The 17784-nt window shown below is 37.1% G+C and overlaps 1 protein-coding gene across 1 annotated transcript in view; it reads right to left on the bottom strand.

Moving 5' to 3' along the window:
• LOC140235863 (uncharacterized) overlaps positions 1–9584 on the bottom strand; it is a 77251-nt gene extending 67667 nt beyond the window's left edge. Inside the window, exons 1-2 of the mRNA XM_072315863.1 lie at positions 9320–9584; positions 4604–4693 (exon numbers count right to left, since the gene is read on the bottom strand). Of these exons, the coding sequence (XP_072171964.1) occupies positions 4604–4693; positions 9320–9415 (186 nt within the window). The 5' untranslated portion in view covers positions 9416–9584. The remainder of the gene's footprint in view (positions 1–4603; positions 4694–9319) is intronic.
• Between the last annotated feature and the right edge of the window lie 8200 nt (positions 9585–17784).

Here is a 17784-nt window from a genome sequence, read left to right as displayed (position 1 = left end):
GGGGAAATGTATGTGTGCACATCACATTTGTGTAGGGATTACAGTTAATATTTTTTGCATGTTTTTAAATACACAAATAGCACATGACTCACAAAATTTGTGAAATAAAAACCTCATGAAATATTTGGTGTAGGGCCTATACAGTATTCTGCCATCACATGCAAAATTGACTGCTACCCAATTGTCTTCAGCCAGGCATGACAAAATAAATACAAAAAAGAAAAGTTCTTATACTTCAGACATGGTAAAGTCCTTACTTTATGAAAAAAAAAAAAAAAAACATACACCTACACCTACACCTACATTTATATCACCATAACAACCCATAACCTTTTGCTTGGTTCTTTGAATCTGTCAGAACTGGCTAAGCATGACAATAACACATGCACGTCATCAGGGAATCACCACCATGACTATTCTCTTTCCTTTGTTCTCTTCGCAACATGTCACAAAGAAATAATGCATATTCATGATGGTTCAATTGCAAACGGCCTACAATCATTTAGCATCCTACATGTTTGCTTGACGGATCATACATTATGTGTGTATTTGTGTGTGTACACTGTATTTGTGTGTGTGTTGCTATACACTAGCATGCATTCAGGTGCAGCCAAGAGTGATGACATTGATGAAATGATACTTATGTGAGAAGTGCACTGACCTTGATAGGCAGTATATTTATCACCTTTCCCCTCACCCAATCTTGTGCCTTTCTCACCCACACTCACAGTGAATGGTGAATTGTCCATGAAAAGTGGCAGCAAAAAACTCCTCATGTGGTTATGTTTACACTGAATTTCATGACAGACTACCCAGAAGGCTAAACACAAATTTAGTGGCGTAAATACAACCATAACATGAAACCAATAAGGACTTTTAGAAGTGATGAACATGTACTGATTCTTTTGGCATTATCGTCATAAATATTGAAATGGTAATGATGACTATCCTATACAGTGTATAATCAGAAATCTTTTCATCCATATATGATATTCTGCATGATAGCCAGCATATGTGATAGATTAGAAATAAGATAAATGTATTTCTCATTGATTACTACTATTTCATCCAAACAACTGTGAAACTGTGAACCTAGTCTGCAAAGGGAGCTCTCTACATGTAACATGATTGATCTATGACTTGTTTGATAGTGTATCACCTGTGTGTATCGAGACCAAAAAAAATAAATAAATAAATAATAATAATAATAATATACAGCTCTTGTAGTTGTACTGTAACTTGTCAATATCTAGGCCTACATGTACTAAGAATCAGTGATAACAATAACAACAGCAATGAACTCAACATTCTAAATCATCTTGGGATGAATATTCTGCAGGAGTTCTACTAAATGCTGGGTTCCTGCCTAAAAATCAACCTTCTATGGGAAAGCAGTGATTTCCTGTATGCAAGGTGGGACTAGACCCTGAGCATGGATGATGCCCCCCCCCCCCCCCCTTTCTCTATGTACACCCCCTCCCACAAAGACACATGAAGGAAAAGAAGGAACATGCAGCAGCATTCATGAACAAATGAGTCTCCTTGGCTCATGATCTCCGGGCTGTTCAATTTGGGGGTGGGTAAGTATACATGTATCAGTCTTGAGTTGAGGCTATCTTACTATCTTTAAAGGGCTTGTATAGTTTCAGTTGAGACCTAACTTCAGGTTTTTAACATTTTTGGGTGAGATAATGAGAAACCTCTTATGAAATATATGAAAGGGCATGTAATTCCAAGAGGAATTAAACGTTTGTTTGGTGAAAATTGGTTATGAAATGGCCGAGATACCCAAAACAGAGCAATACTAATAAAGTGTGGAACCCACATTTTATTACGATCGCTTTGTTTTACTTTGTTTTTGGATGTCTCAGCCATTCCAAAACCGATTTTCATCAAATAAACTTTGAATTACTCTTAGAATGGCATGCTCTGTACCATTTTATAAGTGGTTTCTTGGTATCTCGCAAAAAGTTAAAAACCAAATCCTCAGCTCCACCAACACTGTACCATCCCTTTAATACTGTGCTGACTCCTTCAACACAGTCAGCCACATCTCCCTTTTAATGAAATATATTTAAGTTGGAAGGAAGTTACGCCTTACCCTCACAGTTTACTGACCAGTAAGCCTACTTGGACAGAGTACATGAATTCATCTATAAATAGGGGAAAAGATGATAAGTTATATTTGAATCTAAATTCAACATCACCTAGAGATCTACACTTGCTCCTTACTTTTATCCCCAATACATCAAGTTGACAAAGCAGGTAAAATGCTTGTTCCAATTACTTCTCGTTACCAGATGGCAGTTATTGACTTAAAACATCTATGTAGAGTATTGTCTGTTCTTTGAACACGATACATTTCAGTTGCTACTACTGAGCTTTAACAAGGGAAGTAAAATGAAGAGCATCATAATTGAGACTACGTATACAATAAATCAATGTGTCAACAATAATCTTCACTTTCAATCAGCAAGCCACTTGCACAACTGCACATAAATCACGTCATTGAGTCCAAGTTCAGAGACGAAGGAGGTACTTGTCCTTGATTTAATTATTCCAATCGATATCAATCATCCACTCACTGAAATTAAAGAGCCCAACAGCTGATATGGATATCTCCAAGCATGTGCTTGCTTTACAGTAAGATTGTGGTTAGTGTGGAAGTGTTTACTAGCCACCCCCCCCCCCTCAAAAAAAAAAGAAAAAAAAAAGAATCTACCTGGAAAAGAAAACAGAAATTAAAATGAAAACAAAGAGGTTATGCCTACTGTATGAGGCTGAAGATGGAGTACAAAAATAATACTTTCTGTAATAAAAGAAGTTAGATATTCAAGTACTAGTTTTCATTATTCATGGACAAAACCACAGTAAACTGTACATTGATACAGAAAAAAAAACCTCAAACAGTTACACATATGACGATCCCTGCTCAATGCGTTCATGCTGATTGAATGTGACAGTCTATGACTGTACAGCTACCCACAGGTATTGTCAAGAGGTACAGTGTACTGCTTGAGCATCATGTTTTCATATCTATAGGCCTACACGTACACTGTAGGTACGATGGAAATAGTGCATTATCTGTTGCGAAATAGTCAAGCTCTGTGTTCTGTATGGAAATTATGTAAGATGTCCGACACTTGTATGATTTTATTACAGATTTATACACGTACATGTTGTACGTACTGTATACAGCTGTATGTAACACAAATTGCTGAAATTGTACAAAATAACCATACTGTGTAATGTCACAATGTCATACAGAGAATAAATCAAATCAAAATCAAAATCCAATGTGATATCAAGCAGCTGATGTATGATGTTATGATGATTTTGCAGCATATCAAGCAATAACATACAATTCTTGAAATTACATAGAGAATTGTGTTAAAAAAATATGTATGTACAATATGTTACATTTACAGTACAATTACAGTATATCAAAGACTTCTTCCCCAATGGAAAGTATAATATATATCACAGTGTTCAATGATAAGATGTAACAGTCTATATCATTGTAGAGTATGAATCCAGTAATTCTTATATAATTAAAGGCACTTTATAAAGAGCTGCAATGTCACTAGTTGAAGATAATCAATCCCCTGTCAGTGAATATGCAATTATTTCATTCAAATGAATCCTGCTGAACCACAAATTGTGTGAGCACAAGTACAACTATCAATTATTATGATTTCACAACTTCCACACATTTTTTTTTTTCTAATGGTAAGTTAATCAGTCACATTGAATTTTAGGTTTGATAACTAGCAATCAACCAGAAAATGTCTAACTTTGCAGTATGCTTAATATAATGCATAAATTTATCCATGGGGTTAGGATGAGTTCACATTTTTGAACTACATGAAATGCAAAACAACAACAACAACAACAAAAACAATAAAAATGTAAATAATAATAATAATAACAAAAATGAAAGAAATGTTAAATTATGGCACATAATAAATAGACATTACTGGATTTACACTATGAGAAAACACCATGGGGGTTGAATTTAATACTGAAAAGACTTGGATAAAAACACCTCGCTTGTTGCAAATCTCAACATCAAGTCCCGACAGCTAGCCCCTGGGTCATGGAGGGGACACACTGCGACTCAGAAATTCTATCCACTGTGAAGCCTATCCAGAGAGGTGTGAGAGACAGGCCGTGGTGAGATATCCCTCACCCCTACGCTGCAACCATGCCGACAGCATCAGTCACATTTTAAAGGGTCCCAATTAGAGATCGTAATTACTAGGCTATAAGGCATGAGAGGAAATAATGGTCCCACTCATACAGTCCGATATAAGACTGTCTGCATCTCCAAGAATAATATAGTCTCTTTGCAGATAATATCCAAGGTGTGCAACCTGTTTTTACAGAGGTATTGCGATAAAAGCAATTTAAGTGTCAATTAATTACACAAGCATTGTAGAAGTCACAGAATGTGATATAATTGTGATAAACAAGTATAACTGAATTGAAAACGGTCGCTGTTTACTCTATCATTACTACAGGTACAGGCAACTGTACAGCGTGAATTGTCAATGTTTTCCTCGTAGTGGTCTAGTGAGGGTAAATGGCAAAATTCTCAACTCACCCCATTCAGGCTTCCTACGTCCTTGATGGAATGTGTGCCCTCAACAGTGTCGTAGGCGATAACAGAATGCTGCTTGTCCACACTCCGTGACTGAAAATTAGGCAGCAAGGAAAGAGAGAAAGAAAGACAGACAGACAGACAGATAGATAGAGAAGGAGAGAGAGAGAGAACATAGAGAGAATGTAGAAAGAAAGAGAGAATAATCAGCGTGAACATCCAGAATAATTGCACAGGATAGAGTAGGTCAACTCTATCAATGCTACAAGTTACAACTGAAAAACAAATCACGCGCACACACACACACAAGGAATATGCTGGAATCTCTGAAATACATTTTTGGTATATTACATACAGCTAGTGCCCGTGTACTGATGAAACAGATGACAGAAATCTTGTGATAAGGCTTACATTGTACGTATATTCCCGTACCTGTATACTTGATAGGAAAAACTATGCTCACTTGCAGAATATATCATACAGTAGCAATCCTATTTTCTGCATAAAAGCCTGGTATGAAGAACAAGGCATCTTTTGAAGTTGTAAAATTCATTTAGAGAAATGAATTGATAATATGAATGCCCACTGGTTCACTTGATGTACAGACCCAACATTAATATCAATCTCCACTGAGCACTTTATTAACCATAACCAATAAATTTACTGCATATTGTACACATGTAAAATATGAGATTGCATACAGTACTTGCAGTTTTTACTTGTGGTGGAAAACAAACGAATCTTACAAAAATGTGGTATTAAAAGCTTCCTGTATGACAAAAGGCATCCATATTTACAAAGTACCTGTATGTAAGCTTTTTGTCTATGCAGTGAAAAGAACACCTGCAACATAAAAACATTCAAACGTGGTAGTGTTATGAGACCAGCATGTGATATTTATTGTACGGGGAGCACTAGTACAGGCTGTTTATTTCAGCAATTATTACCAAACCACTATTTCTGTACTACTGTATCACTGTTGCGCTGATGTGAGTTGCAATGTATAATGGTGAATTCAACTTACATACATGTATACGTAGAAACACTAGCAAATGTGACGAACTTGGTCCTATCCTATATAGGGATCCATGTGTACACCACATTTGGACATGTTGGCTTCCCATGGTAAAGTGTCCATCACTGAGTTGGTTCTAGCATAATGTTATCTGTCTCTGTGCTGATGAGGACTATTATACAGAGCACTTCATTGCACAGTTCCTAATGCTTTCACATTCTACACAAGGTATAGTGTATGCACACCTCGTTCATCTGCATATGCGAACAAGGCTCACAGAGAAATGTTGACACTTTGGCCTTAATTGGGACAGTCTGTACACAATGTCAAGCCAAGCTCAAACACTGTGTCCATTTAATTGCTTCTACAAACACCTTTTCATTCAGGAGTGAGTTGATCCACTGCCCAACCCTTACAACAAAATGCAGCAAAGTGAACCATTTTCTGCAAATTTTTAACAGTTATGGAATTATTTGAAAGGCACAGCTAACTTCTCCATACTCCACTACAATGTATATGGGCATCAAACACTTGGCATGTACAGTACATGTAAAACTATACTCATAAATGCAGTATTTTTCATACACAAATTTGAATTACCAGTACTAGGCAAAAAATGCTTCCATGATAAATGATAAATTCAAATGCTCATACTGATAGAAGATGAGGAATTAGCGACAAGAAATTTTCACAGTAAAAGGGTCATCTTATTTTTAATAAACATGACTTTAGAATGTTCCTGTGATGTTCCTACAGTCAACAGATGTTACACAGTGCCCATATTGTAGATCATTCATGCTGTATCAACAAAACATTCATGCTTTTGATTGCCCCAAAAATGTTTCAGTTAGTGTAAAGTTGTATTCATGTGGCTATAACCCACAGAAATAATTTTGAACTGAATATTTGAAACAGTTTTAGATCGTGTCTGAGATTAATTGCAAGAATCTACTTGGATATCAGCTCGTTCAACTTTGAGTTTTAATGCATTTTTGTCCCCGTCTTTTATTGCAGTGAATAATATAAAAACATAACTCAACATCTAACAGATCATCACAAATACAAATATGGACAGAAAATGTCAATTCAACATTGAGATTTACTGGCACACTATGAGCTGTGCCCCACCTTTAATTACTTAATTGCCGTCAAGAAAAAAAAAAAAAAAATCCATTTTTGTGAAGGAATGCTAGACATTACTGCAGCCATATACAGTGTACATGTATGCTACAAACAAAAAATAAAAAAAAACACACACGAAAAAACAAATACATTACATTGTATGTATGCAGCTTTATCAAGACCATGAATAGATTTAAAGTGCAATTCTATGACATTTGGTAGCCATTTGCAGAAGTACACTAAAATACATGTAATGTTACTGGACAAATAAAACACATATCAATACAGCACAATGAAGAGCATACATGTTGTACTCCAACTCCGATAACAGAAAAATTTGTCCAATGAAGTTTCCAACCTTTAAATCTTAAGTCCATTGCATGACAAGCTTTCCTGTCAATGACATTGCAGAGCAAATTCAATCATCGAATGAGATTAAAAATCTTTTTTGTTGGCCGCATATCAGATAATTACTGTTGAGCGAGAGCTACAAACGGAAGCATGATTCATGTGCGCGTTTTGTTGATGCACCATGTGTCTGCAGCATGAAGCTGATAATATGCAGGATTATGTTTCGTAGTCTTCATCTGCGCCAGTCCACAGCCCTTCCGTGCTATTAGAAAACTCTGATCTTAACAAGAACAGTTTCATTTCTGAAAACAAATGCACATTCAAAAGTAAAAGGAACAAGTAAGGGTATCTTGCTGTCAGGATGACTCAACTCAGTAAAAGCACAGAAAGATGTCACATTTTCTCAATCTCAATTTTCTCAATTTGCTCAATCAACTAACAATTCCTCATTCACAAATTAAGGTGGGCATTGCCAACGTCAAATAAGTCCATTGCCACTCATCTTATTAACCCATTGAAGACCAGTCCCAAAATACTTGGGCAGGTGTCTATGGAAAATGTGTGTTTCAGCCAAAACAGCCCGTCCTCAACAGGTTCATAAATCTTTGCAGTCACATCATGGTATGAACACAACATCTTTACAAGTTATTGCAATCTATTGTGCAAAACATGGACCTATAAGTCTTACAATTGAAAACATCATTGGAAAGTCAAAGATCAGTCACCATCAAATGCATTTGTAATTCCCTTACAACATAACTCTACAACAGATAAAAATAATCTACAACCCTAAAACCAAGGACTGCCCAGTTAAGATTTTAAAAGAAATGGAGGGGTACATGTACACTCAAAGCGACCTCTTTACATCCACTGAAATCTAAGACAAAAAAAGAAAAAAATCTAGATTTATTCTTTTCCTTCTCAATACTATCACATCATGAATATTCATACATCACCCAAAGAATGCTACATACATTATACTTAGTATCATTTGGTGATTTTCAGGTATGATTGTCGGTGCCCTTCAAGAAACAAAAACACAAATCTTGCAAGTTTTACCTGTATACAGAATACTCTATGACAATATACAGTACCTAGTACCTGTACTGTACCTAGTGTGACTTGCGTTCACTACAGAAGTCATTATGAGCAAAGAATGAGGTACAGCTAGTAGTCTACCTTGATATACAAATATGTACTTGAAATTTGTGTAACTGCTTGAATTCACAAGCTTGTGGGGAAAAATTATATAAGTACTGAGGAATGGTCATAAAGGACTGTAGACGTAAGACCATGATTTTTCATTTTACAGCCATAGTTTTGTCGTCAAGACCATTAGAGTATACTGCTGAGTGATACATCTGTATACAATAAGGGCATTGCTAATCAGCAGTGCTTTAAACACGTTGGGTCCACTGCAGGCTTCTGTTGTATGCAAACCAACAGCTGTGGGATATTCAATATCCTGGTGGTGAATAATGTGTGCAGCGTCAATTGTCACACGCACAGAAAAACACATGACCCACGAGCTCTAAGCCTCCGATACAGTATATCACCTTCACAATCTACAATACAGATATCGCTATGCAACTAACAGAATACAATACAGTGTGCATTGTTACAAAACACACTGACATTTTATGAACAAAATTTAATTTTCAATGTGTGCACGCACCAGTGAGCATCATTTTTTGGTTTGTTGTACAATGTCAGTCCACATGAGAAACAATGTCACTGCCATATCTCAGATTTTGGCTCAGTGGTTGGTTAAGCGGTTTCCTTGAAAATTACTGTAGCCAAGGCTGAACTGCAGACAATTATAGGCAAAGGGCGTGAATATCCACAGGTTCAAATAACCACAGTTTAACCTTATTTTTTTCTTTTATCCATATTTGATATCATCTTGATCCACTATCATTACCTTACACTGTACATGCCAGATTAAACAGATGCATATACAGCTGTATGAGATACCTTTCATTGTTCTGTTTCTTTGGTGTACTCGACTGGTTACAGTCAGCTTCAACATGGAGCAGAGTTTTACTTAATGTGACTGCCAATAGTACATCTTTAGTCACAATCTTTACACTGTGGTGGGCAGGCATCATGCAGAACATAAATGTTACCGAGCACACAGTTCTACTCTATTGTGACTTTCGCAGTGTAGCAGCCACAGACAGACAAACAAATATCTCTAAAACTTCTTTCAAAGACAAAAATCATGCACTCACCTGGACAGTGATGTCACAGTCACCTCGACCAATCAGCATCAAGTCCTGCTGGAGGATGTGGAGCATCCCCGTGTTGGCAACCAAACACCATGCCATGACAACGACATGCCACAAATCCAAGGAAAGGAGGGTGGGATAAGCAGGAGGGGAAAAAAAAAGAACAGGGGTTGGCGGGCCTCCTTTCGGGGACTCCACCGAACTTCTGACTAACACAGAGCTGCTAGCTTGAACAGGGGACTATGGTGTGTAGGTTCTATAGCACAGTTTTCATTGATGTACACATAGGCACACATAGACAGTATTCAATTGGGGGGGGGGGGGGGAACTGGTTAAACAGTCATATGCAGCCAAACTTGTGTGCCACCAAGTTATGGAAATCAATCCTGTAAGAAACATGCATTATTCGCTGTCTCCTTGCATTCCACACATAGTTGCCCTCAGCTTGTGATTACTGCGACAGCGACCTAGTGCAGATTTGCCGTTTCCTGTGCTCGCTGTGGCAGATCTGCATTTCCAGATGAAATCCCCCTCGGCTGATCCTGGCCCAGAATGTCTAGAGCGCATGTCTACTAGTAAGAGCATAGATCGGGGCCAAAACTAGGGCAACGCCACACAAGGTCAATGAACTTTTATCTTTGGGGGGTCAGCTTTGTTGTTGTCAGTGTTGCCATCATGCTGTCATTCCTTACACAATACACCAAATCACAAGAACAAGCTGTGATGCAAAGACAGGAAACAAACAAAACATACATTCTATTAGCCATGCATTTGAAGTACTACATACAAACAACAAACAACTTTTGACTGCTTCGAAATAAAACTTACATGTACAAGTACCTGTATTTCTTGTACCAACACTGGTCACAAACTTCAAGAGTGACCATCAGTGAACATGCTCACATACATTGTATGTTGAACATTGCACACAACCAACAGTCACCTACAATTGTATCTCTATACAAGTAAATGCATGCAATTAATTTTCATTCTCAAACATGCACAATGCACTTTATTAAAAGCAGAGTTGCAGGTCATGCTGTAATAAGTGTTCACATTATGCAATGTTGGCCTTTGTTGTGTATTAACTGGTATGTCATTGAACGAAACAAATGTCTTTTGATTCATACATGCACCAGACTAAGCTGCACTACAAACATTATACAGTTTTGAACAAGTTCTCGGTACAAGTTTGTAAAGGCCTACATTGTAAACCTATTTGGTTTTATAACACTAATGTCGGCCATAACTGGGGGACTTCCGAAAGAAGAAAAGATGATTCAACAGGTTATGCAATGAGTCAGGTGCATTGTAAATGTGCGTACATATACAATGTAAATTACTATCGTGAGACATACTGAAGCTCCCAGTTATGGTGAAATAGACATCACATTAACATTAAAAAAAAAAAAAGCACTGAGACTAAACAGGTCTATACCACTTCCACACTGAACATCCTGTAAACATTCCTGTACGACTACAGGGTCATATAAAGTGTAAACATATTAACAGTGACTGTTATATGCAGTAAATTTCCATTTTGATCATGGTAAAGAATGTCATATCATCACACATGGTATGCCACTACAATACCTGTTTAACTTACTAAATACGGTAAAGAATCTCCACCCAAAAAAAGAAAAAGAAAAAAAGGAAAAGACTGTCAGTTTCTTTGTAAACTGCTTCTCTCACATTGAAAGAGAAAAGATGAATCAAACTACAACTATTTACAGTGCAATGAAAAAATGCCCACACAAAGAAACCTTTAAAAATATTTATGAAAACAAAACTTTTCACTGTAACGTAGAGGATTATGTAAAATGGGGAAAGGCAAATCAGTGCGTAGGGTCTGTTAATATAGACAAGATACCTGAAGCGTAGCACAATTCAGTAATTTGACCACTTTTTTGTTTCATGTACAGGACTTGTACACAAGTACAAATCGTTTACAAATATGGTATACCATACTGTGAGGGCACACATAGAGAATCTACTTCAACCTTCCAAAGAACAAATTTCATACAATTTTCAAACTATTGTATGAGTTGTTATCCAATTTTGTATTCACATATAAATGCAAGCGTACTAGTAAACATGTAGTGATGTTCTTGTACAAATGCAAGCGTACATGTACATGTGTAGTGATGTACTTGTACAAAGTACATCACTGCACCAAACATACGGGTAATCCTCTATTTAAAAGAAAAGCTTAAATCTTTAAAATGGCATGCATCCAATATTCGCTATACAACAAACAACAAACCTAAAAGAAAAAAAATGAAGGATAAAAATCAGAAACAAATCATAGTGTTTTAATTCAAGGTGACACAAACAAACCCACTTTATGCATGTATGCTCAGGGCAACTAAAACTCACTAATCAGGGAAATTAGTAAACATTTGCCAGGTTTATTTTTAAAACTGGGACCTCCATGATATCCATAAATCCTCTTGGCAAAAAGGGAAGAATACTTTTTTAATGTCCTGCGATTGTGACATAACACTTTCTGGCTAATGCTTACAAATAATTTACATGCAATGACAATGTCAGTAAGATTACAAAGAATATCTCACCATGCTTGATCCCTTCTCAGTCGTATGTTAAAAATAAAATCTTCATTTGATAGCAAAGTTTTGCAGGTAGTGACAAGCTGGATATCTTGCAGGGGAAAAGTGTAAAGTCGCACTGCCTCACAAAGCCTCCCTCATCCGAATGAAAGTTATGACGAGACTCACGCAGTTTTTACCTCCTTGCATATTAATTGTGAGCTTTATGAGAGAAATGCATGTAAATGGGATCTGCCCATTCATTTATTGCCAAAAGAAGCACATTAGCCTAATCCCCTTCCCTGCAGGACACATTTCGTCACAAATTGCACGATATATTTCCATTAAGACGCCTAACAGGATGAACTCACGCCTAGTCTCACGATCGCAGACTCACTCCTTCTCTTCCTGGCACGAGTCAAGTTGCTTGTTCCCGTCATTCCATATCAAATGTGACATAAGTTTCGAGTCTACTCGCATGCATAACTGGAATGAGCATATTTTCTGCATCGACAGATATATTTTTAGCATTCCACATCATTTCTGGGTTCAATGTGCAAACACAACAGCCGTGTGACTGCATCGACATACCACACTAGCACGCTGCCCCATTGTCACCTACCAAGTCTAAGTGTAGTACGCAAAACAGCTCTCTTTTTTTTCTTTTTTGCTTGCATGAATCACTGATGAGTCATACGGGGGCATACACCTTGACGACGATCGCACAACGTGGAGGCATTGTCCCCTGCTCTCTGCTCAACGTCCCTAACTAATAACGGAATAAGAAGCTTTTCTCCGGTCACCATCTGGACTCTGATCAATATTGCAGACATAACGCATGACAGAGAGATATGGGAGTATCACATGATGTCATCTCCAGATGTCTAATCTACACTGAATTGCTATTGTGCATACATGCTTCTTATTGTCATCATTATCATTATAAAAAAAAGAAAAAGAGGAAAGGTCTTTCGACGACATTTCATTTCTCAAATTCAGAAAAAAAAAATATGTAAGAAAGACCATAAAAACCTCTGAAAAACATCACACAAACATCAACTCTTTCTTTGAAAGAATGCACTGGCTACATAAAATATGCACACTCTGTCCAAGTGTACTTGTAAGTCATAGTAATGCTTGATGAATTACAATACAACACAAAACTCTTTCAGTGGTCTTTATGTACTTTCTCTTCGAGAAGTGTCACTTGAACTAATTGAAATGGGTGAATGCTCCCAAATTCAGCTGTCAGTAGATTTCAAATTAGCAACAGGATAACAAAAGCAAAATTCTAAATCAATTCCCTTCAGGTTTGGCAGCAAAGGAAGACAGATGCTTTCTGACACCCTTTCTTCATTAAAAAGAAAGAAAAATATTATGGATGCTTTCAGTCGTCTCATACTTCCAGCCACAGCTCATCCAATTCTGTAACATCTACCACATACAGGTGTAAATATTGTATTCATGTTATATTTAAAAACTTCACTTTAAAGCCATCACTTCATTTAAGCTTGAGTTCAGTCCTTAATTCATGAAATTCTGCTGTTTTGATGGTAACATATATATTACCTATTTTATGATTTTGTTGTTTTTGTCTACACCTAGAGTGTCAAATATACATGTAGAACACACAATGTGCATGTACTGCCAATGACCTCAACAAAACGAGATACTGTAAAAGTGGAAATTTTCACGGTGTTGAAATTTTCGCGCATTTCGCGCAACCAGAAACTAGCGTGAAAATAAAAACATGCAAATATTTTTGCTTGCCATAAGTTCCTGTGCGTGATGTCTTGATTCCGCGGAATTAAAAACACACCAAACACTTCTTACCCGGCCAAGCGCGAAAAATTAGTCGCGTGAAAATATCCACTTTTACAGTACACAAAATGAGATGATATCAAGTCTAGGAATGAAAAAAATATCAATTGCTTAAAAAATTTCCCATTTGCATGTATTGTGCATTCACAGATACACAGAAGATGTCATGTACAGAATACAACTTGCCCATTTTCATTGGCTACACAGTCACACATTAGACTCCTCCTATCACTACCATGTAAATATCAGAGCAGTATGAAAGGATAATCCATTGCTATTGCCCTCTCTCATCCATTTTCATAATGCAAGATTAAATCCCCCTCCAATTTTTTTTTTTTCAGACCAATTACTGATTATACTTGTTTTGATATTACTGGCATCTTTTTTTTTTTTTTTTTAAATGACAAACCACATCATAAATTACAATCACAATTCATTTCAGTGTAGAATGACTGTAGAACATAGTATACAATGCATAATTTGAAAATGGCAATTCTTTTCATATCTCCGCATGGACATTAAAGGGAAGATAAACCCCAAGAGCAATGTGGATTGAGTGAAAGCAGCAACATTAGTAGAACACATCAGTGAAAGTTTGAAGAAAATCGGACAATCGATGCAAAAGTTATGAATTTTTAAAGTTTTGGTGTTGGAACCGCTGGATGAGGAGACTACTACAGGTTATGACGTATGAGTGGACAACAATACCAAGAAAATATAAAGAAAATTCTACAAAAATCCATTTTTCATGAAAATTACAAATTCCATCAACTTGATATTGACATATGTTAAGGGTAGCAATTATTCCCCCTGCTTTCTGAAAGAGGTTGGTCCACTGCTCTTTCATGATTCTAGAAAAGTGAATTTTTGTCGAATTTCCTTTATATTTTCTTTGTATTGTTGTCCACTCATACGTCATATCCTCTAGTAGTCTCCTCATCCAGCGGTTCCAACACCAAAACTTTAAAAATTCATAACTTTTGCATCGATTGTCCGATTTCCCTCAAACTTTCACTGATGTGTTCTACTAATGTTGCTGCTTTCACTCAATCCACATTGCTCTTGGGGTTTATCTTCCCTTTAACATTATGGCATGAATTTTGCATATTGTGATCACAGCATTAGCACTGATATTCAAGAGGTTGTACAGTACTGCAACACTACTGCAGTAATGCGAGGCCTCGATGTACCAGGGCACAAATGATTTGACTGTGACATCTCACTGTCCTCTCTGTAAATATTTGCACATGAATTCATTGAGCACTCCCCACAACACATACCGATATCGTGAGTTGGCAAACTAATCCAGCATGACTCTACACAAGACATCGCGCTGCATCGGCTCAGCAAAGGGGCCAAGGGCATGGGTATAGAAGGAACGAGAGCCCATATCATCAGCGTCAATTTCATTAACCCTGGATATTTTTTTTTTCCGGGGGGGGGGGGGGGGGGGAGGGGGGAGGGGGGAGGGGGGAAGGGGGGATGAGACCACTCTGCATGCTGGACCATGGCATATGAACACAGCATTTTTGTGAAAAATAAGTCCTGTTTTCGCTTCCATACTGTATCAGATCTTAAATTCCCAGCAGCCTTCTTTAAGCCTTCTCTACTCCAACATGACTGCTTGACATCAGCAATGCGATAACGATTTCTTCTACCCAGTAGAATCTCGGCTTGCCTTTTATCAAGGCACACTTGCAGGATTGTTTTCCCCTAGGTACAGTCAAAGATATTCACGGAGCCCTGGAGGATCTCAAATGACTTGTGAGTGACCTAAACAGATCAAAACAATACTGAGCTATATCAATGTACAGTGTACATTTGAATAACTGTTTCTGCTGAAACATGCTGATCTGCTGAGTAGGGATATATCTTTACAAACCCACTTCTCTCAAGTTCTGCTCACCTCAGACCTCTGACCAACAAAAGAAGCAAGTCTTGAAAATATTAATACACTGCAAACACAATCTCGTTATACTGTATATCTACCGGTACAAAGCACTCAAATAATCTATTTCTTTTATCAAAGAAGAGGAGTAAAAAGCCAACATTCATTCTCAGCAAAATACTTACATTACAAGAGATTAGTTTAAATATGTGCTTTTTGCACACACTTGAGAAAAGGAGTCCAATGTTGCTTGCCGTTCACTACTATAGCAGTCATCAGAGGGTTCTGACCCTCCCACAGTTACACAAACGAGGACCTACAACGGAAGCCTTGACTAAAGGCTAAGTCTAGACTGACTACCTGCTTCAGCTGCGAGGCCCCTCGGAATCAGGACATCATGAATGTTGGTGTTCTCTCTCCAGCTCTCTCTCTCTCTCCCTCTGTCTAATACCCTTTCTCTCACACCCTCCTACTTTACATTACCACACAGACTGTGTGCTATACAATCTGTCGCACTGAACTTACACGTGGAAGTTTACAGCTGTCAAGCAGAGCAAGACCCGCTATTCTAGGCAGATGTGTGTGTGAAGTATAGCACTGAAGCTTCACATACAGCTTAAAGTACACCAGGAAGGACATCTTCTAGCAAAATTTATTGCACTACATCTGCGACTACAATGTATGTGATCATCATGAATACACACTACTACACGTTAAGTGTTCTTATCACTCACACTTGATAAGTAAAATATTTAATTAGTTTAAGGGTTCTTTTAATATACTGAAATGTGTTTTTGGTCTGCTACAAATACAATCACTCTCCATGGACCTGACAATACAATCTCATCTGAATCTGAAGTCAAGCAAAAAAACAAGCAGAAATAGATGTCAAGCTATCACTTTTTAAGAAATGACATGTTTTGGTGGCAAAATCGGGCCACGAAAATATTGTGTGTACATTGTTTTATGGGAATTCTTTTTTTTTTTTTTTTTGTCATCCAGAAGAGGGGAAAATAACTCGTGGCTCAATGCTTGCAAACTGCATGCATTTCAACTACAAGGTGTAACTGCCGCACCCAGGGGTGCCAGATTGCCACAAGACTTCATGACCAAATTCAATCTACTTTATGGCCGAATTAAACTAATTTATCTTTTCTCAAGGTAGAATTTTACGGCCATATTTCCTTTCCAATGACAGAAAACCCTCTCTCAAAAATATTCATGCTATGACTGAGCCATATACTATTCATACAAGTAAAGCTTATGCCAGTAAACCTCACTAAAAAGACTACACTTAAAATACCAAACAGTCAAACAATTATCAGCTCAGTCTTAATATCCAGGATTAAATATTATCAAAATGACTTTATATATGATCTCATACAAAAATTTTATCATTACCTGCAATATTCCATTTCAATATTCATCTACATTTTTTGAATTTATTCTACAAGCAGACGTCAAACACTATGTAATCATGTTAATGAAGCCACAAGATGAAGCAACCATTTGTACAATTACACTGTACCTCTGCCAAGGACGTTGGATGTTTTTGCCGGCATTGGTTTGTTCGTTTACAATGTATTTGTTTGTACGTGTGCAAAATAACTCAAAAAGTTGTAAACACATTTGAACAAAACTTAAAGGAAAGTTGAATGATAATGATATAAAGAACAGATGATGAAATTTTGGTAGTGCTCCATGAATTTTTATGAATTTTTGAAAGTTTTTTTCTTTTTTAATCTTTTGCCGGATGAGGTCAATGAACTTGATACCTGAACGGGATGGGATAGTATTGGTGGAGATGAAGATTGAGCTCTTAACGTTTAGCGAGATACATGTACTACAATGTAAGAAAGCACTTGTGTATGTTAATGCTACAGAGCATACCATTCTAAGAGGAATTCACGGTTTATTTGATGAAAATCGGTTTTGAAATGGCTGAGATATTGAAAAAGAAAGTAAAATCCTAATACAAGTTGGGTCCCACCTTTTATTAGGATCACTTTGTTTTAGCTACACTGTACATCAGCCATTTCACAACTAATTTTCATCAAACAAACATTGAATTCCTCTTGGAATTGTTAAACATGTACATGCTCTTTCATATTTCATAAGAGGTTTCTCATTATCTCATCAAAAAAAGTTAGACACCTGAAGCCAGATCTCAACCAAAACTTCACCATACCTTTAAAGGGATGGGAAAAAATTAC

The sequence above is a fragment of the Diadema setosum genome, chromosome 1 (assembly GCF_964275005.1).
Source record: "Diadema setosum chromosome 1, eeDiaSeto1, whole genome shotgun sequence".
Lineage (NCBI taxonomy): Eukaryota > Metazoa > Echinodermata > Echinoidea > Diadematoida > Diadematidae > Diadema > Diadema setosum.
This window is presented reverse-complemented; position numbering and strand designations above follow the sequence as displayed.